Raw genomic sequence first — 21,890 nt, 5'->3', positions numbered from 1 at the left:
TTGCTTGTATTTATTAAGCACCTTCTATTGCCAGGCACTGTTAGACAGCTTTTACCTGTGTGCTCGTGTTTTACCTCTTTACAAACGGACTCACAGGTTCCCACTATATGTATTTTAGAAATATTAAATATTTATCTTAATTTAAATTAATTCCCTGTATTGGGGTAACTTGCTTTATAATACCTCATATTCAAATTCATTATTAAAATTTAGAACTGAATTAAAACTTAGTTTCTCTGCTCAGTCTTGCTGTCTTCTACATGGTAAGCCCAAGTATGTCATAGTTATGGTATAGAATGTAATAAGCAAGCTAATAAGGGCTAGTTAATAACATCTACTATTTATTGAGTGCCAATTACTGTATCAGATTACTTTTCACATTATTTTACAACAAATCTGCTAGTCTCTGTTACTGTTGCCTGCCCTCTATCCCCATTTTACTTAAATTTCCAGTGCTTCATATTTGGTTATGAAGAAAGAGTGACTCAGAATCAATAACAAATTTACCTTGTTTAATGTCACTGAGTGTGTGGTGGAGTCAGGATTCACGTTCAAGTCTGTCGGACTCAGATCCACTTTTCTTTACATCTTCACTTTGATTATCCATGACCAAAATGTGAAAGTACAGAGCAGGGAAAGACTAGGTACGGGATTTGGGGATCAGAAAAATCTTCACAAAGGAGGTAGCGTTTGCAGTTGGCTCTCCAGAGAGTGAGTAGGGTTTTGTCAGGCAGTGAAAATAGAAGAAAAAATAAATCTCAGCAAGGATCTAGGTGTGAAAAAGTACCGGGAAAAAGTATCAGGACTGTTTAAAGAATAACAGATATTTTTTATTGAGCTATTAATATATGCCAGGTTCTGGGCTAAGTTCATTACTTATGCTAATTATTAATAAATGATATTCTCAGTACCGCTGTGAGGAAGGTATTACTCTGTTGTTTTTTTAAACAAATAGACTCAAAGAGTCAAGTAATTTATAATTTGTCCAGTGTTATATAGTAAGTGGCAGATCAGGATTTGAAACAGGAAGTTGCTGATTCCTAAATTGCTTCCCAATAAGCCCATGTCTAAGTGTTCAGTGGGACACCAGGAAAGAGGCAGGCAGAGTTCCGTCCTTGTTGTGCCTTTGGAAGACTGTTTTGGTTGTAACATACTGTATACAGTAGATGAGATGCTAGGAATTAGGTGAGAGGTAGTAAGGGCCTGAAAAGAAGCTAGTTTGAAGGCAGGGGTTGGAGAGTGATTATGAGGGGAGAATTTATAAACTATTACTAGGTTTGGGAGAAAGATGAAAGAACAGGAATACAGAGGAAAAAATAATCAAAGATGATAGACTCTATTCTTAATATCAAGTAATGCCCTATATTTGGTTTACTTGCTTCAAAATTATTTTTATTTCTTTTTATACTTGTACCACCCTTATAATTTTTCACTACTTTAATGTTTATTGACTCTCTCAGGTGTGCCAGGCACTGAGCCCTGGCTGAGTTATTTATGATTTCCTGTCTTGTTTCCATTGCCCCTGTTCTGTTTCTCTTTTCTCCAATTCATTCTCCAACTCTGCTAACTTGGGCTCAACTTTGCTGACTCTTTGCCCTCAGCTAGAATAACCTTTTTTTTCTCTTTAACCAAATCATGACTCTGCTGAAGTCACTCTTGAAGTTTGCCTTGCTTGAAGTCTTTAATTTTGACCTTTCTCTTTTCTGAAATTATGATGCAGTCATAATAATGTAAAGAGCTTGAGTGTTGTGGTCAAATCAACCTGAGTTTGAATCTTGTTCACTTGTTCAGTCATGTCCAACTCTGTGCGACCCCATGGACTGCAGCACCATTTTACTCTCTGTGAACCTGAACAATTAATCACCAGTTTTGAGATTCTCATTCCTTGTCTTTCAAATGCAGGCTCTTTGTTAGGTCTAAACGAGATTTGTGGCACGCAGTTTGTTCTCAGATGTCACATTTGTCTTCCTTCTTAAGCAGATTTTAAACAGCTTTTGTACTTAATCTGCACTGTGAACCTCTGAAGCAGGAGAATTTGGAGTATGTTCTCCATATTCAAACAGTTGCTTACTTATTGAATGACCATTAAGTTTAGTACTATTTTCATTTGTAATTGAGGGGAATGAACTAATAAACTTTAGTTATTAAAATCAAGGATAGATATTAATGTTATTCTTAAGCATCATTCATGACCTGATATTCTTTGAATGTTCGTTCTTCTGGTTACCACTGGATTTGGAATGTGTGTGTTGGCAGATCATCTTTGGGTTCCTCAGCTCTTCACTTTTATCACATTATTCTGCTTTCCCCATAAACTTTTATGGATTCCTAGAACGCTACAGCTACAAGGAGAGAGCTAAGGCTTACGCAGCCAATAGCCATTTTACAGTTAATAGATACTGAGCCAGAAGGCACTGCTAGGAGCAGAGGTCAGGTCTTTTCATTTCCACTCTGATGCTCTTTCTTATTATACCACGGTGTTCATGTTTCTCACAATTCTTTAGTTGCTAATTAAAAGATAAAAGGAGGAAGTTTGAATAATTGAAAAGATGTTTAAGGGGATACAGTATTTTTGGATTTTCCTGAGCAATATAGATTTAATAAAGAATTGAGAGATCTATCATTTGAAACAGTCTCCCTATTGGTTCTTTGTGTAAGGTAGTTTATGAGCCTTAAATCTGAGACTTACTTTTGTGGAATTTTGGATATCTGGATTTATGTTCTCCCTTATCAATTCCTATGGATATCCAGAAAAATCAAGTGATGATTAAGTTATAGTTTCAGAAGTAGGCTGTGAAAGTAATCATTCAGACTTTTATTTTTAGGGATCAAGGTGGTCGGACATTGTGTGGTGTAATGAGGATTGGCCTGGTTGCAAAAGGCTTGCTGATTAAAGATGATATGGACTTGGAGCTGGTTTTAATGTGCAAAGACAAACCCACAGAGACCCTGTTAAATACAGTCAAAGATAATCTTCCTATTCAGATTCAGGTGAGTACAGTTTAATTGTACCTCTAGGAGAATTTGTGAAAAGGTGAAAATAGGTAGTGATCTTCATTAATTTAATAAAAAGAAATTGATAACGTAAAAGGTAGGTACAGACAACTACTCTGGGTCTGTGCATCATCCATCACATCTAAGGCAAACTTCTGGTGATTAGCATTCAAAGTACAGTCTTAAATTTTTCAGACGTATCTTGCTGAAAGTCTTCATGTTTTCCAGAGTAGGCCTCTCAACGTTATAAAACTATCAAGAAGGTTTGATATAGGGTGGAGAAGAACAAAAAGAGCCTGGACAACTGGAAACTTTGATAGATGCTAATTTTTTAAATTGACGACTCTGTTAATTTAATTTCATTCATTCATTCTGTTAATAGAAATTCACTATTAATTCCTTCTTTTCAAGCCTTTTTCACATTGGGATGCATTTAGAAAATTTTACTGTTGTCATGTTTCCTGGAGGATGCTGCTGGAGGCTGAGGGCTCCTCAGGGCTGAAGGCAACTGGTTGGTCCAGGGCTGTGGTCACTTTAGGACCTGCTCTACCAGCCTGCTCCAAGGGTCAGTTGAAAACGGTGATCACCTTTCATTTTCAGATATGTTACCTTTGGTATAATTAGATTATATCTTTTTGACGATTTTATATCAGTTAGTCCTTCAACCCATGTTGCATAAATAGGTATCAGTACACAAGGTTGAACTGTGAGTTGTTGAATGCTTTCTTTTTTTTTGTAGTTGGTTTCCTTTATTTGTATTTCTTCTGTGGAGACCTTTTCCCCCACAAAGTAAAATGAATTCTAAATTTGTCTTTATTAGCTTTGTTACTGGATCATTTTCTTTCATATTCACCAACTGATTTTCAGAACCATCTTCCTGACTTTAATCTGCCGTTCCTAAAACTCAAATTTGTGTTACTTGTTGACACATTCTCCTATAATAATTTCTGGAGCACTTTTTCCAAAAAATCATTTTTAGATCTTAACACTTTCTAAGTGACTGACCAAATATGTTTGATTTTTCCATTTTCAGTTCTGATTGAAGGAAAGTTTCTGTTCTTTCAGGGGTTAAATTCATTTCTTTTAAAGAAAGATATAAAAGATTAAAGACTTTTTAAATCGTTGTGTGATCATTTGAGAAGGGAGAGTGGTAAGCAACATGGAGTACAGTAAAGAAAGTTCAGTAACGGGTTTCTGACTATACTTTTTGTTATTAGAATGTTAATGTTGTAAAATCCATCTTTTTCCCATTATTTTTATATTGTTTTAAAGTTTAATCTTTATTTCTGCTTTTATTATAGTGAACATTGTTATTCTTAAATCTGTACTAGAGTAATAAGCAAAGAGTTGGATAATATGGAGGCTTTTCCAACCATCTCACCCTCTTTTCTGTTCTCTTTACTGAGTTCTGTTTTATATAAGAGTGGTCATATTTTCAAATGTGTCAGGATGGAAAAAGGGTTGAGAATCAGTGCTATAAGAAATTGAATTTCTCAGTATTGAAGATGCAGGAAATTGGAGCTTCAGTTGTACTAATAGAGCTTTCTCTGTGTAGTTCACAACTGTGTGAACTCTGTATTTTCTATTTCCGGGCACCACAGTTTTAAACTTTTTGTCAGGCTGGCAAGTGTTTGAGGGAAGGGCCTGGGAGAGAATGTAGACTCTGTAAATGGTTTCAAATTTGAAGAGACTAGGGCTTTTTAACCTAGAGAAGCTGAAAAAAGATATAAGTATCTTCAGATCTTTGAAGAGCTTCTTGGAGAAGGCAAAAGTGGCCTGAACTCTTAAGACCAGTGGTGGGCATTTTAAGAAACATTGTTTTAGAAAATAATTTTAAATGGGAGTTTTGCATTTATTCCCTGCCTACCCCTTTGTTTTGGGTGTGTGTTTGGAAAACTGATCTCTGATACTGTACGAACTTATTTCCTTGTGAATTAAAAACCTTTTCCCTGAGCACTTATCATAGCAAAACTTTGAGTTGTCAGGGTACCTTAATTAATTGGGATTGTATCAGACCTTTTCTCTGTGTACTCTTTTCTATGGTGGTTTTAGAACTTCCTTGAGCAGAGGAAGGAGAAGGATGACCAAAACCAGAGTCACTTAGAATTAGTCTAGCCCGACACTCATATCATATTTCATTACTTTGGATGTGTCTTAAAGAGTGATCTGCATGTACGGTTGAAAATTGACTTTGCTTTTTCTCTGAGACATCTTTACTGCTCTTATGCAGAGTGCATGTGAGCAGTTTTCTGCTTTTTCTCTATACTGTAGTTCTGGTTTTTCCAGCCACTATGTGGCCTTTCCCTTTCTTGGTTTACTCTGTTCAAAATTAGGGTAATGAATTTTCAGTTTTCTGTCTTTTCTTGGATGTTTAATGGTAAAATGCTGTTCTTATATAAATGACTTTGAGTCCCTTTAATGCACAGTTGATGAGCAGAGAGACCCAGTAGTGTTTCTGTTCAACTATTTATGTTAGGTAATATATATTAAATTTTACCACCAAGAAAGGCCCTATGTAACTTACTAAACTATATTAATGTATACTTAAAAGCAGTCCTAGTTGGTGATAATTTTTTGTATAATTGTTTGTTAAAAGAAGCTGTGAATGTTTCTGTGTGGATGTCAGATGACTTGTCCCAGAGAAGGTCTCACTGGAATGATCTCTCACACCTCTTAGAGAAGGGAAGTTAGTTACTTGTTTATATTAACCTTTTTACTGATGAGTGATTGTGGAGAGATCCATTTTCATTCATTCTTACTTGATTTTCTTTAAAAATCTACATAATCTTACATAAAAGATTAGGTAATCTTATATTTATAAATCTTTATTAGCAAGTAGGAGTTCCTGTTTAGGTTGTCCTATCAAAAAAGGTATTGGTTTAGAGAGCATTCCCAGCAACTTATTATTCTATATAAGTCCTTTGTAATAATTTCAAGAGCAATAATTTACCTTTTGTTGTATAATGATGCTTTTGGTAACTTTCACTTTGAAATATTAGAAAGAATGATTTTAAATGTTGTTTAATAATTGAATGGATGATTGCTTTTTGAGGGATGGAGAAAGAGGATTCATCAGTAAGTTGGGAGAGAGAAATGTTACTTCCACCCTAATGAACTAGTTAAAGATTAGTTACTCTTTCAGAACAGTAAAAACTAATCATTAATAACTTTTGAAAACCAAGACTAAGGGGGGAATCATTCACTTTTTGAAATTTTAATTAATTGGCTGTTTTGGAAATCTTGGTGACTTTCAGAAACTCACAGAAGAGAAATATCAAGTGGAACAATGTGTAGATGAGGCATCTATTATAATTCGGAATACAAAAGAACCCACGCTAACTTTGAAGGTGATACTTACTTCCCCTCTAATTAGAGACGAATTGGAGAAGAAGGATGGAGGTACACATGTGTATATATATATATATATATGTATATGTATATATAGAGAGACATAGATGTGTATATATAAATATATATTTGTTTTGTTCACATAAGACCTCTCTTAAATGCTGCACTAATTATGTTCAGTGGATTTAAGAAATAACCTGTCTTTTGTTTTATGCCACTCATAGTATTTTAAGCAGATTTATTCCTACACAGTCTCTGTATTTTGCAAAAATGTTTATATTCAAAACATAAAATATGTTAATTCAGAAAAACCTGTGCTTATGTTGGTTTTAAATCCACTTTAACTTTTATACTGTTTCATTGTTCTGTTTTACTTTGTCTAGTTTTGCATTGCTGTTGGTATCAGCTAACCTGTTCTGGGTAGCTTGGTTATTAGGTCTGATTATAGGGTTAAATGTGATTCAAAACAGTACTGTTTTCAAATTTACTTGTAGTAACTCCGTAACTTTTTAAGAGTTACGCTTTATCTAATTGCCTAAGTGTTTTGTCATATAAGAGAGATAAATTGGGGGGGGTTATTTTTTTTTAAATAATCTTTAGTAAAAATTTTTTTTTAGGAGGTGTGTGATCCTGTTAATTAACATTTAGGATTTTATATATGTGGGAATTTTATTTTAATCTGACTTTCTTCTGAAGTTAAAAAGAATTTCTGCATAGCAATGCCATCAAATAAAAGTGGAGTGAGAAATCTATTTCATTTTAAGAAGTACTGTTGGAGCTGGATTTCTTTTTTAATATTTTTATCCTTTCACATCAGTTTGTTTCTGCCTCTTAGTCCTGTCTCTGGAAACTTGCCGTGTGCTATTTCTCCTCTGTCAGACCTTTGACCAACTAGCCTCTCTCTGTTATGACAGTTTAGAGGCAATATGGCCTAACTGGGCCATCGAGGACTCCCTGTTGCTGTTTTTCATCACTAGATATTCAGCAAGTTCCATTGCTTACGCCCCTACCTGAAATACCAGTGCAGCAAGAAGTATTGGTCAGTTTCTTAATTTATTTCAAGTTGATGATAAAGGAAGAAAAAGACGCATTTTACCAGAGATGTTAGAATTTCAAGTTTTGCAGGCATGACTCATAGGATTTCTTAAAGTAAAAGTGATAGACTTTCTTTTTAAAGAAGTCTTTTGGGTACTAAAATCAGCTATACCATACCCAACAGATATAAACTAGGTACATTTATGAATCATACTTTAAAATTAAAGTACACCCACTCTGTAATTGGGTTTATCCCTGTACTTTTTCTTTTGGACTGTATATAGTATCTCTAACACCTCTGAAGAACCAGCCTTCAGTTCAGTTCAGTTCAGTCGCTCAGTCGTGTCCGACTCTTTGCAACCCCATGAATTGCAGCACGCCAGGCCTCCCTGTTCATCACCAACTCCCGGAGTTCACTCAGACTCATGTCCATTGAGTCAGTGATGCCATCTAGCCATCTCATTCTCTGTCGTCCCCTTCTCCTCCTACCCCCAATCCCTCCCAGCATCAGAGTCTTTTCCAATGAGTCAGCTCTTTGCATGAGGTGGCCAAAGTACTAGAGTTTCAGCTTTAGCATCATTCCTTCCAAAGAAATCCCAGGACTGATCTCCTTCAGAAAGGACTGGTTGGATCTCCTTGCAGTCCAAGGGACTCTCAAGAGTCTTCTCCAACACCACAGTTCAAATGCATCAATTCTTCGGTGCTCAGCCTTCTTCATAGTCCAACTCTCACATCCATACATGACTACTGGAAAAACCATAGCTTTGACTAGACAGACCTTAGTCAGCAAAGTAATGTCTCTGCTTTTGAATATGCTATCTAGGTTGGTCATAACTTTTCTTCCAAGGAGTAAGCGTCTTTTAATTTCATGGCTGCAGTCACCATCTGCAGTGATTTTGGAGCCCCCCAAAATAAAAGTCTGACACTGTTTCCACTGTTTCCCCATCTATTTCCCATGAAGTGATGGGACCAAATGCCATGATCTTCGTTTTCTGAATGTTGAGCTTAAATGGCTTAATTTCTTTAGCAGCATTACAGTTCACGATTAATTGTAGAACTATAAAATGATTTCTGAAGTATCAAGATAATTCTGTTAATTCTGGTAAGCTGTGTTCTACTTGACCCTCTAGTGTAAAACTAACCATTTCTAAGTATAGTTATAGATATTATTAAAAATTCTTTGAGTATAGAGAGATGAGAAAATGACTGAAGTTGCCAGAGGCTAAATTTGTCTAGATTTGAAGTTGCCAAAGACTAAATAATGTTTGCATTGCAGCTGGAGACATCTCTCCCATTACTTTGAAAGTATTGAGAACAACAGGCTTCTTCCCCTCCATGGTTTTGTACACGTACATGGGATTTTAAGGTTTCAGTGATAACTCTAAGCTTAGTCTGTTGTCTTTATAACTAGGGTCAGAGGACCTGAAAACAGATCTTAGTATGTTATACCCTTACTAGAAGACTAGTTGTTGCAGAATGGAATTTGCAGTAGAGCAGGAGAGTCATAGTCTGTTCAAGGTGTTCGGGTTATTAAAGGACTCCAAGACCTCTTTATAAGCTCAATCTTTATCAGCTGATGTTAACGTAATTGCATGGGATCACATAAGATGAAAGAATCAGCTTGAATCTAATATTTTACACATGTTACTTCCTCTCCTTTTGAATGGCAGCAAGATTTGCTTTGCTGTTTTCCTTAACCTCACAGTCCTGCCAACTCACCTGTTATCTCTCATAATTTGCTCGTTTTGTCTAATTTGGACTTTGTCGAAGTTTTTAGATCTGTGCTAGCAGTTTTGTGTGTTATTGGGTAACTGAGGATCCAGTGTAAGCGTTTAAGATCTGGGCTGTACAGTTCCATAGGATTTCTTTCATCACACCAGATAACTCCTCTTGCCTTGACGCAGTTCTTTTCAGCTGCATGGGGTGAAAGTACAGATTCATTTGGGTTCCAGGAGTTTCTAAGTTTGAGAGAAATCTCTTTAAAAAAATATGCACTCATTTTCTTTCTCAAAGTTTTAAAAAATTTCCATTGTAAATACTTTTTGGGGAGAGATTTTCCTGCAGAATCTCAACTTCTCTTCTCCCACAGAATGAACAGGCTGTTCAGAGTATATACCTCATGTGTTTCCCTCCCCTTGTGACATATTTGGGTAAAATCAAAGAGGAAAAATGTCTGAGAGCAGGCAGAACTGGAGGACTGAATCTGGTGAGAGCACCACGCTTTTCTTCTTAGTGTATCTCTGCAGAAGTGGCTCTAGTTAATTACTCATTTCACATTGCTGTTTAGATTTTCAGTGGCCAGACTATAGTCATTTTCTTTGGTATTGTTTACTGTTTAACAGGTAAGAGTCCTCCTGTGCTGTCAGCCTTCTTTCTGTATTCTAACCTTTTACTTGAAGGCCCTGTAGAATAACCTAACCATTCCCTATAACTATATGGGGCTTCCCAGGTGACGCTAATGGTGAAGAACGTCCTGCCAATGCAGAAAACACATAGAGATGTGGGTTAGATCCCTGGGTCGGGAACATCCTCTGGAGGAGGGCATGGCAGCCTACTCTAGTATTCTTGCCTAGAGAATCCCATGGACAGAGGACTTTGGCAGGTTACAGTCCATTGAGTCCCAAAGACTTGGACACACTGAAGCGGCCTAACATGCACACATACATGCATGACTACATGCTTCCTGCTAAAGAAGGCATAGGAAAAAGAACACAGACCTTGGTGGCAGCCAAGTGTTCGACCCATAACTCCGTTAACTATTACTGTGTGCCTTGGACATATTTCTTCACTTCAAAATGTGGGTAATGAATACTTTAGGAAGTTGTTTGAGAGAATTTATATAATAATATGACCTGTACAATACCCAGCACAAAGTGATTGATTAGTGAACAGTGGTAGTTACTTAGTTTAGTAAACAGAAAGTCACAGCACAAAGTCATCTACTCAAAGTGCCTTGAATTTACAGTGAGAATAATGTGTAATAACGGGTTTGAAGTAGTAAACATAAACAGAGTTAAACTGTTAAATACCCATTGATGTGTAGTACTGGAATCAGTATACTATATTTGCTACAGTGCTAGTAATGAGCTGACTTACTATTAATGTAGTAAAGTTTATGATTCATTGAGACAGACGTCTTTTTCCCTACCCGTGTCCTTTATCCGTAACAGCTTGAGTGGTACCTAATACTTAGGCAATTAAAACAAAACCTGTTAAATTAATTTTTGTAGCTGGCATATTATCTGATCAAGTAGAACTGTTTGGTGTGTAAGAAGCGTTAACAATGGACATCTCAGAATTCAAGTAATATATATATATTAAAGATTTTGTTTTGCTAAGGTATTTTATAACTTACTATGTTATAAGCACTTTCTCATATATGATTTAACTCTGAATAGCCATGAGGTGGAGAAGGCAATGGCACCCTACTCCAGTACTCTTGCCTGGGAAATCCCATGGACAGAGGAGCCTGGTAGGCTGCAGCCCATGGGTTCACAAAGAGTTGGACATGACTGAGCAACTTCACTTTCACTTTCATGCATTGGAAAAGGAAATGGCAACCCACTCCAGTGTTCTAGCTGGAGAATCCCAGGGACAGCGGAGCCTGGTGGGCTGCCGTCTATGGGATCGCACAGAGTCAGACACGACTGAAGCGACTCAGCAGCAGCAGCAGCCATGAAGTAGATAGTTGTCCTGTTTTATAAATGAAGAAAGGTCTGATGTTTCACCCATCTCTTCTGACTCTCAAGTCCAGTGACTATCTAGGATGATTGTAGGAGATCTTAGCTGACTTAGTTTTTCTGAGCGTCAGATGGTCTAAGCTGCTTTTGGTGCTTGTGATTTTAAACCAGAAGTATATTTGCTATGAGGGTGATAAATCTAGCTGCTTACTGTATTTGCCATACTTTGAAACCAAGTGGATATGGAAACTTCAGAGGCACTTGTGATAACTTAGGCTGAGATAAACTGCAGTGCTCAATATTAGGGGAGATTCTCAGGGTGTCACAAAAAAGTTGCCCAAGTGCCCCTTAGTTGCCAGTGTGAACTTCCTGTGCAACCACTCCTGTTAGGTGGAAGACTAGTCCAAAGGTCACAACTAGGATTTCTAACAATGCTGCAGTCTTTATTCTCCTGCCTTCCCCAGCTGCTTGACCTGCATTGTCCTGTGTAAACCTGTAGCCACTATCTTTCCAGTGGCCCACTGCCTACTGAGGCATTGCAGAAAAGTCATATCTAGTGATGTTTCTGTCATAAACTAGGATAACAGTGCTCTGTTTTACCTTCATGCTACATTTACCTGTTCATATTATTGTAGCCTGAGGTTTCTCATGGATAGTGACTTGAAGCATAATGTCTGCTCTCCACACAGCCTCAAGGAATTGAGAGAAGGACTTCCCGGATATCTTCAGGCTACCTTGGAAATTCTGTCAGTATGGACTCAGTAGCTCAGCTTCATTCCAACTTTGAAATGTCAGGGAGGTCTTCATGATAACCCAGCTTGATTATTTTACCTTTGAAGAACCCAGGTTCCAGACACATAAATTCTATTTTACATAGTCATGTTCTGGCTTTTCCCTGACCCATCTGCAGGCTAGTGTTTTTTGTGAACAGGCAAAGAGTTAGCTTGCATGTAAGGGATGGAGAGAAACTGACCAACATTTCCTGCAGGACGGTGTGTTTCTGGTCACAGATCTAACCCCTAACCAAATAAAAGTTAGGCATAATAGACTTCCTTTCAGTGCTTCCATTGTTTAGAATGTTTTATGTACCTTCGTGCTCTGATGCCAGGTTATTGAGCAGTGAATTTTTTAAAAGCTGTTTCTTTGCTTTTGGCATTTTTGTTACTATCCCCTATGCTTTTTTTTTTTTTTTTTAATCTGTTTTACTGGTCACTATAGGAAAAAAATGAAATGGTTCATAGTTCCATTGTTTCTGATTTAAAGACACCAAGATGCCTTTTTTATTAGAAAAGCTTTGTTTCTCCACAAACCTGAAACAGCTGTGTTAAAAGTTTATACAGAAATGTTAAATTCGAGGTTCTACTTTGAGAAGTGCAGTGTTTTTCCAGCAGCAATTCTGATTGCCACATTTTTTAATGAATGAGAATATATAAAAGTGTTATTAATTATGTAAAAGAAATAGGCAAGCAGGGCTTACAAGTAGCACTACAGTGCCACATAAATTTATATAGTTTTAAAATAAGCTTTGAAGAAGGTAGAATGAGATGAATTATTACATCCACTCTGCTGTTCTCACCTCATGAATATTGAAACATTTTGGATCTTTTGACTTTTTGACTATCAGAGCATGAAGAAACATGGCCATTCTGATGGTGATGTTAAAGGGAATTCAGTCACGTCTTCTGTTCATTGCCTGTCCTTTTCATCTCTTTAGTAGAACCTACTGCCTCCAAATGTTGACTGTCTGTAGCAAGGTGATGTTACTAGTTTTTTAAAATAAGAATTAATGAATATAATTTGACTTTGGGAATAAGAGAATTTATCTAAACACTTTTGCCATTGTTCCCCTATAAAACTCTGTGTGGTGATGAGCAAATGTTAATAATTATAAGCTCTGTTCACCAGACAGTAGCATCAGAAAGTTCAAACGGAGTTCTTTTGCCTTGTCTTTTCCAACCCAAGCTTCCTCTGATCCCTCCCACTTCCACGGTTCTTGCCCCCTGCCACCCTCCTGCCCTCTGGCCCTTCCTGATACTCTTACTTGATCCAATGACAGAATGAAACATAGTTTGCTTTAAAGTCCTAAAAAATAAGCATGGTCTATTCCTTTTCTTGAGATTATGTTATTTAGCAGTCAGTCAACCTTTGTCATGTCTAACTTTTAAGAGATTCTAACTGTTCATTTAAAGTAGTTCTGCTTTGTATGTGAGCTTTACACAGATGCTTGTATTGACCACAGTTAAACATTTTGCCATGTAAACACGAAAATGAATTACTTCTATGTTTTGTGTCATTAAAAAGAATTACGCAAAGACAAGAACTAGGTCACCTATGAAGTAAATACCTATAGTGTGTTTGCTTATGTTTATAAATAAAAGCACATTATCACATTATCATTTCTTTTTGAGGCTTTCCATTTTATGAGGAAAAAGGGGTAATGAAATGAGACCCTGTATTGTGAATTTGTTGGCAGATAGTAATGTGAAACAATGCAAGTATCTGCTGTAGGGCTCACCTGGTCAGAAAATAAGTGTGTAGCACTTCAGCCTTGACATGTTGAAGCCAATAAAGAAAGCCCACATAAACATACTGCTGAGATTGTGACTGTCTGATGGCACCAGGAAGTGTTGGTGGGCTCTCTGAGTTCTTAAAAGAGGAAGGTAAATATGACTTAGTTGGATTAGACAGACTTCTCAAAGAAACATTTGTATGTTATATGCATTTAAATTAATGCACCGATTCTTCAAAAGTTTAAAAACCCACTTTTTAGCAGCTAAGAGGAAATAAATTTGGCTATCTAAACATGGATTTAGTATCTTGTGACATCTTCTCAAATATGAATATTTGTCACTAATCACATTTGAGTTCTTAATTTTGCTGCTCTTGGCCATCCAATCCAACTCTGAAATGTTAAGGCAAGTCAGGTAGTTGTACTTCAATAGTATTCTTTGCCACTTTTTGGAAAAAAAAAATAAAGGTATGCAAAATTTGAAATGAATTTCACCATATTTCATATTTTAGTTTTAATAATTTTGGTTTAAAGAAGAAATAGAGAACTCCATGGTTATACTGGAAGAGTTCTTATCAATGGGGTAAAGTTTCTATTAATGGTTATCTTGTTGGATGAGTTAATTTTGTTGTAAAATAAAATTGCCATGCTCAGTGTATTGTTAGTATATCTCAAATTGATGACTTAAGCTCTAATTTTCCTTAAGAACTGATCAGTGATTAAAATCCCTTCTTCTATAAAGAAAAGTTGTTATTTCTATTGGTCCCAGATTTCCACTCTTTGTACCTTGTCAAAGGAAAAGTGCTATGTACCTATTTTGTGCCGTGTGATGTTACATACATGCTTAATAAGATCCCAGATTGTATGTAGCAGTGATCATTGATTTGTTTACTGACTGAGCGAATGCCTTTGTGCTCCTGTTGTACTTGTGTGCAGAATGGCTCTATTGATGATTTACCTACGTAATGATAGTGCACATAATCTAAAAAGAAAGCAACAAAGCCAAAACCTGAAATCTTCTGGGAGTCTTATTAGTTCACTCATATGCTGCTGTTCTTTTTATTTTTATTGTTTGGTAATTTGACAGGAATCCCTTGGTCAAATTGTCTCTGTCTCTCTTTATCCCATTTTCCCATTAGAAAAGGTTGCGATGAAAGATCCTCCGGACTTATTGGACAGGCAGAAATGCCTGAATGCCTTGGCGTCTCTTCGACATGCCAAATGGTTTCAGGTTGGCTTTTTGTTATTCTCTTATTGTTATGGTAACTTTTTGCAGGTTTCATTTGGAACACCTGCCACTTAATGGTTTCTGTGTAATATATAAAATGGGGTGCGCTCTACCTCTTAGGGTTATTGTAGGAGTAAATGATTTAATTTAGGTGAAGTGCCCACTATAGCTTCTACTATAGTTAATGATGTTTAATTGTCATATAATCCTTTTGGATTTAGTACTCTGAATTTCAAATGATAGCTTATAGAATGCAAACATGGGTGAGAAAAGCTAAAAAGTCAGACAGATGCCTGAAAATGGAGTTGCCATGAGGCTGTAAAGCCAATTCTAATAATATACTTCCTTTACTTTAAGCTCTGCCTTTCTAAACCATAATTTTACTACTTTTAATAACTTGATTTTTTGGTTTGCTTGACAACTTATGAATGATTGACCAATTAGTATTCATTTTAAAGAACCTGTCCATGATCAGTGTCCTTAAAATGAAGAATGGATTTCAACAGGGATATTGGAATCATTTTGTTTGTTTTAGGCAAGGGCAAATGGATTAAAGTCATGTGTAATTGTTCTCCGCATTCTCCGTGATTTGTGCAACAGAGTCCCCACATGGGCACCATTAAAAGGATGGGTAAGTACTTAAATATGATTAAAAGCAAATTCTGAAACTATAGTCAGAGGAAATCCTGTAGAAATTATATGTTACTGTATTCTGAGTTAGCTAAGGTGTTACTGTTTTTGTTCTGGGGAAAAAATTATAGAGGTTTTTACATGATTTTTTATGAGTTTAATTTGTATTATACGTTCATTTACAAACTTACATTAGTTTGTAAAATATGTAAATTTAATAAGTAATTTAATATCTTCTAGCCACTAGAGCTTATATGTGAAAAATGTCTCTTTTACTTCATCATATTCATATTATAGAGACTGAGATATTTTTTCTGACAAAAGGTTCTTTACCTGTTAAAAGTGAGTGTCTTCCTGCACTTTCACTCTCCACTGATGGTTGATTGTTATTCACCTACTGCCTGGAAAAGCATGCTTGACTGGCACATTTCTCTTTCAGTGCTACTTCCATTTAAAATAAAAATTATCTGGTATACCAGTATAAGGTTCCCATACCTTCTTTTCCTTTCTCTTTTGAGTACAGACATTTAAAAATAAGTTCATACTAGTAATTAAAGTTACGTGAATAGTACAGTTAACCGTAGTTTAAAATGTATGTTGCCAAACTTAATTAATTTGGAAATTATTATGCTTGATCCAATAAAGAACATTATGAAACAAGTAAAGTTATAAAGGGTTATTTTAGATTAACAATTATTACTTTGATATTGACATCATGAACCTTTTAGTTTATTAAATATGGAGATTTGGTCCTTTTTTAATTCCAGTTGTACTGCTTGGGGCAGGATGTCTGGAATGAAGTCTTATTGTGGTTTGAGTCCATCCTAGGTAAAGTGGGAGATAGGTGGGCTGGGTTTGAACACTGATTATTGGCCATTACTAACCTACATGAAGGCTTGTTAAATCTTTGTTAAGTTCGATGACTGCAGTTTCTTTAGTAATCCTTTCAGGGTAACTGAAAATAAACTTTTTGTAGCAAAAAGTCTTCTGAATATGTACTCTGAAAAATGGTTGATTTAAGCACTCTGGCTGGGGTAAAACTTGATAATCAAGTGGGAAAAGCTAATTGGGCCCTAAATGTTAAATGGACTTTAACCTTTTTGGCCTCCATTGTAGATAGAAATGTCAGCTCACATTTAACTGGACCTTTTAACACTTGGTGCATGTACTAATTTGTAATTTAATATCTTCTAGCCACTAGAGCTTATATGTGAAAAGTCTATAGGTACTTGTAATAGACCTTTGGGCGCTGGGGAGGCCTTGAGACGAGTAATGGAGTGTTTGGCATCTGGAATTCTACTTCCTGGTAAGGGTTTCAAACTCTGGAGGCAGAAGAATCAGAACAATTTCATTTAAATTTAGTTTTCTCTTATGTGCTAAGTTTGTCCTCTACACAGGAAAATGATGTGTAGGAGTTGTTTTGCTTTGAATTTTAGCAACTAGAAGTGTCATAAAACTCTCTTTCAATAATTGTAATTTATGTTTTATATGTACTAACATAAAGGTACTAATAAGATATTGTGTCTGCTATGAAGTTGCTTTACCCAGAACTCTGAATTTGAAAATGGTTATGTTAAGTTAAAATGTATGATGTTCATTCTGTTTGCAGTCTGGTGTTTAATTTGGAAAAATTAAATTTGGTCTTTTTTTCCCATATATAATCCCTTAAAAGATTTGGGGTGATTCATCATGCTGTTTCTAAATTCTGAGAGTTAAGACCCAATTTTGACCTTAGATATACAAATGACTTCTAGTAAAATACGGACATTTAAATGCTAACATATTGAAAATAAGTGTCCATTTTACTCCATTTAATTCAGCAGACTTTTAACCTTGTTCTTTTAGGTTTTGTTTTTTATTTCTTTTCTTTTCTTTTTCCTCTCCATTCTTTTCTTTCTCTCTATTTTGTGTTAGTTTATTGAATTCTAAGTTCAGTTCTGAATGGTACTGGTATTGTTTTTTTTTGCCTTTGCCAAAGGGGGTCCTGGTCTTCATGATCCTTGTGAGCGAGATCCAACAGATGCTCTGAGCTATATGACCATCCAGCAAAAAGAAGATATTACCCACAGTGCACAGGTAGGAGATGGGCCCTATGACTGTGGTCTCTTGGAAGAAATATCATGTAGTTTATTTAAAAACTTTTTTTCTTGCCTTCTGTTGGGGACTTTTGTCATCATAATAATAGCGTTTGATGAATGTGTTTTTAGCTAGATGTTCTAAGGGCTTTATGAATGAAAAATTTTAATAATCTTTTTTTCTTTAGCATGCACTCAGACTATCAGCCTTTGGTCAGATTTATAAAGTGCTGGAGATGGACCCCCTTCCATCTAGTAAGCCTTTTCAGAAATATTCCTGGTCAGTTACTGATAAAGAAGGTCAGTATAAATATTTTGTATTGGGGTTGCATGTGGGCAGTGATGGAGATGGTCATGAAATGTTTCTCTTGTTAGAGCTGAGAGCATTTTAAGTTTTTAACCCAAGTCATATATAAGAGCCTTTACTGCTTTTCTTCATTTTCTTCTGTCCCATCAGTGACATCAACTTGCTTTCATTTTTTCTTTCTAGTGACAAACTCATTTGGCTATTGTTGATCAGATTCCATTACTGCATAGACATAGGGACGGCACTCTGAGAACCCTTGGTCTGAAGTGAAGAGAAAAGTCACAAGCCAGGGGGAGATGTCATGGTCACTCATCAGTTTGATGATCTTGTCTTGCTTGGAAGTGTTATGTAACCAAGAAAGAGAAAACATAAGCATAATATAGGAGAAAAATATATTGGAAAATTAAGAACTGTCTTCCATTTGTTGTAGTCTGTGTGAACTCAAGAGTTTCAGCAGAAAGAGCACAGGCTTTAGGGTCAGTATGACCTGGTTCCCCTCACAGTGCCCCTGCTCACTAGCTTTAGGCCTTGAGCAATTAGTTCATCTCTTGCCTTGTGGGTATTACTCCCACTTTATTAGCTATTGTCAGATTATATGCCCAGCTCAGTGCTTGGAAACAGTAGATACTCAAATGTGAATCTTCTTATTCTCATTATGCCACAAAAAAACCTCCCTCCCTCTTTTCCTCCCTCTCTCTCCTATTATACTAGAAGGTGGGATGTTTAACACCAGTTATTTTTACCTGTGGCATCCCACCTACCACGAATGATACTATTCTGATAATTTTTTTATGACAAAAATAGTGCAGTGGCCCAATTTGTTTATTCAAAGAACAGAATTCCAGTGTGTCTAAACACTTTTCAGGGAGTCTACCAAGTCAAAATTATTTCATAATAATACTAAAGCTTTTTTTTCACCCGTTTCTGCTCTTTCATGTGTTTACAGTTTTCTAGAAGCTGCATGACTTGTGATGGCATCGTCACTCTGATGCTAATGAATTTTTTGCATTAAAATTTTGTCTTAATTTCTAATATACTAACTATTGATTGACACTACGCACAAAACAAAGTTCTTTGGGTGCTCAATAATTTTTTAAGAGGATAAAGTGGTCCTGAGACTGAAAAGTTTGAGCATCACTGCCTTCTGTTGTAAATTCCTCAGGGGTAAGGAATCCTCCAGAGCTCACCACAGAGCTATTACAAACCAATGCTCAATAAATGTTTGTGGAATGATAGCGATTTTCTTGCAGAGTGCTCACTCAGCAGCATTTTTGAAAGAGATTCACATAACCATGTCTCTAGATTGAATGACTCAATAGAAATTTCATATATATTTGTAGATTCTTAGAGTTAATAATGAAAAATTTTATTTTAGTCACTGAATTCGTAGTAGTTCTTCTGGTTTTGTGTTTTGTCTTTCACTGGATAGTAAAAGTTTATTGTTATGTGACTTAGACTTCTTTTAACTTTAGAGTTAAAGTTCTCAAGAGTTTGGGAACTGCTGGTCTGTCAATTTATCGCTTAAAATAGAACCAGACAGTTGGTGTTTCCATTTGAGTCCTATCAGTTACTAGTTGCATGGCTTGGCCATAAGGTGAGGGAGTCAAGGCTGTTGCCTCCAGACGTGAGCTGCATTGTTCTTCATGCTTTCATGTTTTTAGCACCTGGCTTTTAAACTTTATTCTTAGAATTCTTGGTGATTTCAGTATGCATTTAGATGATTTTTTTCTTTAGAATTCTGACTTCTTAATTCCTTGACATCCTCTCTCACCAATATTTTCTACTTTGTCTCAGGTGTGCATTTTGAGGACATATCCTAGATCTTGTCTTCAGTATGTATGCTTGTGCCCTCTCCCTAATTCATTCTCAAAACTCCCACATTGTAACTGCCTCTAGTTGTCATAATGTCTAGTACTTGTGCTCCAATTCTTGATACTGATCATTGATTCTGTTAACTTCTCATAGTGCTTCACCTTCCTCATGTTCTCACTTCTGTCACGTCTCTGCTTATAGTCACGTGGTCTGTCATTATGATCACTCCCTAGCATATACCTTCTTTGTTGATCCTGTCTTCCCAGCAGCTCTGGTTGAAATCTCTTTCCCTACGCCAGGTGGTTAGACATCATTGAAGAAAAACATACTTGGACATCTTAACTCTTTCCGCTTTAAGTTTCAGACATTAACCTTAAGTAGACTATTTGTGTTGGCTGGCAATTGTCTTGTAAGTTCTAGAGTTCTCCAGTTTTCCTAGACAGCTATCGAACATCTTCTGTCACTGTACACTTTTCTCCCCAGCCCTCCTTCTCAACTGATGACCTTGTTTGCTTGAAGTCCCCTTGCCCTTAACTTTCCTTCCCTTGACTGGGAAAAGCCCAGCTTTTCTACTCATTCACTATACACATCCCCTTTTGCCTATAGATGGACATCATCCTAGCAATTCTTTGTTTTCTCACCAGCATGAATTCCTCCTTTTCTACTGAACCATTCTCATCAGCATAAAAACCTACTCTAATGTCTCTCATTTGAAAAACAAAGCTAAACTCCCTCTTGGTTCTGCAACTTTCTCCAACAGGAAGAAGCTGCTCCCTTTTATAGGAGTACTTTCAGAAAGAGCGGCCTGTTGTTTCTTTTTCCTTTTCCTCACTTTCTTTAAAGCTTATTCTAACCAAACTTTCTTCCTCATCTCTCTGAGTCTCTCCTGTGACCTTTTCAGCAACACTGGACACAGGTGAACACTTTCTCTGCTATAATTAGTTATATATAGAAAAGTATAAGATCAGTTCAGTCTCTTAGTTGTGTCATTAAAAAAGTAATTATTTGAAAATTCCATATAATCATCATCCTAGTTAAGAAACAGAACATTGTCAGCTTCTCAGAAACATTTATTTATCCTAACACATCACTTCCCTGCTCCTTGAACTACTGATTTTTGTTAATATTCTTGATTTTCTTTAAAGCTTTTCCACTTTTGTATGCTTTCGTAATTTAATTTGCTATTGCCTAGAACTTTATAGAAATAAAATCCTACTGAATTTAATCTTCCGTGACTGGCGTCTTTCTGTTCAGTGTTGTTTGGGATACTTTCATGTTACTGCATACAGTCATAGTTCATTTTATACTTATACAGTGTCCATTATGAATATGCTGTAGCTTAGCCATTGTACTTTGGAAGGACATTAGGCTTCTTTTTATTTTTTGGCAGCCACCCACATTGTTGCTGGGAGCTTACTTATATATGCCTTCTAGAGTATAGATGCAGGAATTACTGTGGACCAGTATATGATCTAGGCAGTGGTACACATAGCAATTTATATTCCTACCAGAAGTGTATGAGAATTCCTGTTGTTTTATATCCTCAACAACATTTGCTATTGTCTGACATGAAGTACTATTTTTCATTTGACTTACGGGTCATTACTTTGTCATGGATCTTTACACCACTGTACTTTGCTCAGCTGTCTTTGTTTTTTCTTATCTTCCTGATTTCGAATAGTAAAGTGTCCTGGGTGCAGACCTCAGACCATTTTTCTTTATTTACCCCCGTTTAGACTCTTTCAGAGACATCATCTAGTTTCTTGTCTTGAAATACCTTCTATTCACTGCAGATTCCCAAGTTTACGTTTTCACTCTAGACTCCCAGCCCTTGACCTCAGCCCTCCCTATCTAAAGTCTCTCAGTGTTTCCACATGGATGTCTCACAGACAACTCACCCTTCAGATGTCCTGTCCTTACTCTCCTTCTCACCTGTTCTTCCCATAGTTATCGCCATCCCAGATGTTGGAAACTACCCATCTCCGTGCTCAGGCCAAAAACCTTCACCCTTGAATCTTCTCTTTCTTTCACCCACATGCACAGCATCAGCACGCCTGGCTGTTTTACTTTAAAAGTGTGTCTGGTATTCAGCTCTTTAACTTGTTCACTGCTGCCATCCTGGCCTAAGTTGTGCTTGTGATTTCTTGCCTTTGTTATTGTCTGTCTGCTGTGCCTGGTCTTCCTTGCCCATCTTATCTGTTCTCAATTAAGCAGCAGTTTTCTTTTTGTTTTTCCCCTATTATCTATAATTACGGATGTATAGGAAATTGCT

At 36.4% G+C, this 21,890-nt stretch overlaps 1 protein-coding gene across 3 annotated transcripts in view; it reads left to right on the top strand.

Moving 5' to 3' along the window:
• The window catches only part of LOC120851972 (spermatid perinuclear RNA binding protein), a 145,136-nt gene that overhangs the window by 85,334 nt on the left and 37,912 nt on the right, over positions 1 to 21,890 (top strand). For all 3 annotated transcript variants that reach the window (XM_040225086.1, XM_040225084.1, XM_040225085.1), the window contains exons 4-10: positions 2,826 to 2,991; positions 6,249 to 6,393; positions 14,706 to 14,797; positions 15,330 to 15,425; positions 16,619 to 16,730; positions 17,403 to 17,500; positions 17,688 to 17,799. In XM_040225086.1, the coding sequence (XP_040081020.1) occupies positions 2,826 to 2,991; positions 6,249 to 6,393; positions 14,706 to 14,797; positions 15,330 to 15,425; positions 16,619 to 16,730; positions 17,403 to 17,500; positions 17,688 to 17,799 (821 nt within the window). The remainder of the gene's footprint in view (positions 1 to 2,825; positions 2,992 to 6,248; positions 6,394 to 14,705; positions 14,798 to 15,329; positions 15,426 to 16,618; positions 16,731 to 17,402; positions 17,501 to 17,687; positions 17,800 to 21,890) is intronic.

This window comes from Oryx dammah, unplaced genomic scaffold (genome assembly GCF_014754425.2).
Source record: "Oryx dammah isolate SB20612 unplaced genomic scaffold, SCBI_Odam_1.1 HiC_scaffold_25, whole genome shotgun sequence".
In the NCBI taxonomy this organism is placed as follows: domain Eukaryota; kingdom Metazoa; phylum Chordata; class Mammalia; order Artiodactyla; family Bovidae; genus Oryx; species Oryx dammah.
The sequence above is the reverse complement of the archived record's forward strand: the minus strand, read 5'-3'. Positions and strand labels throughout refer to the sequence as shown.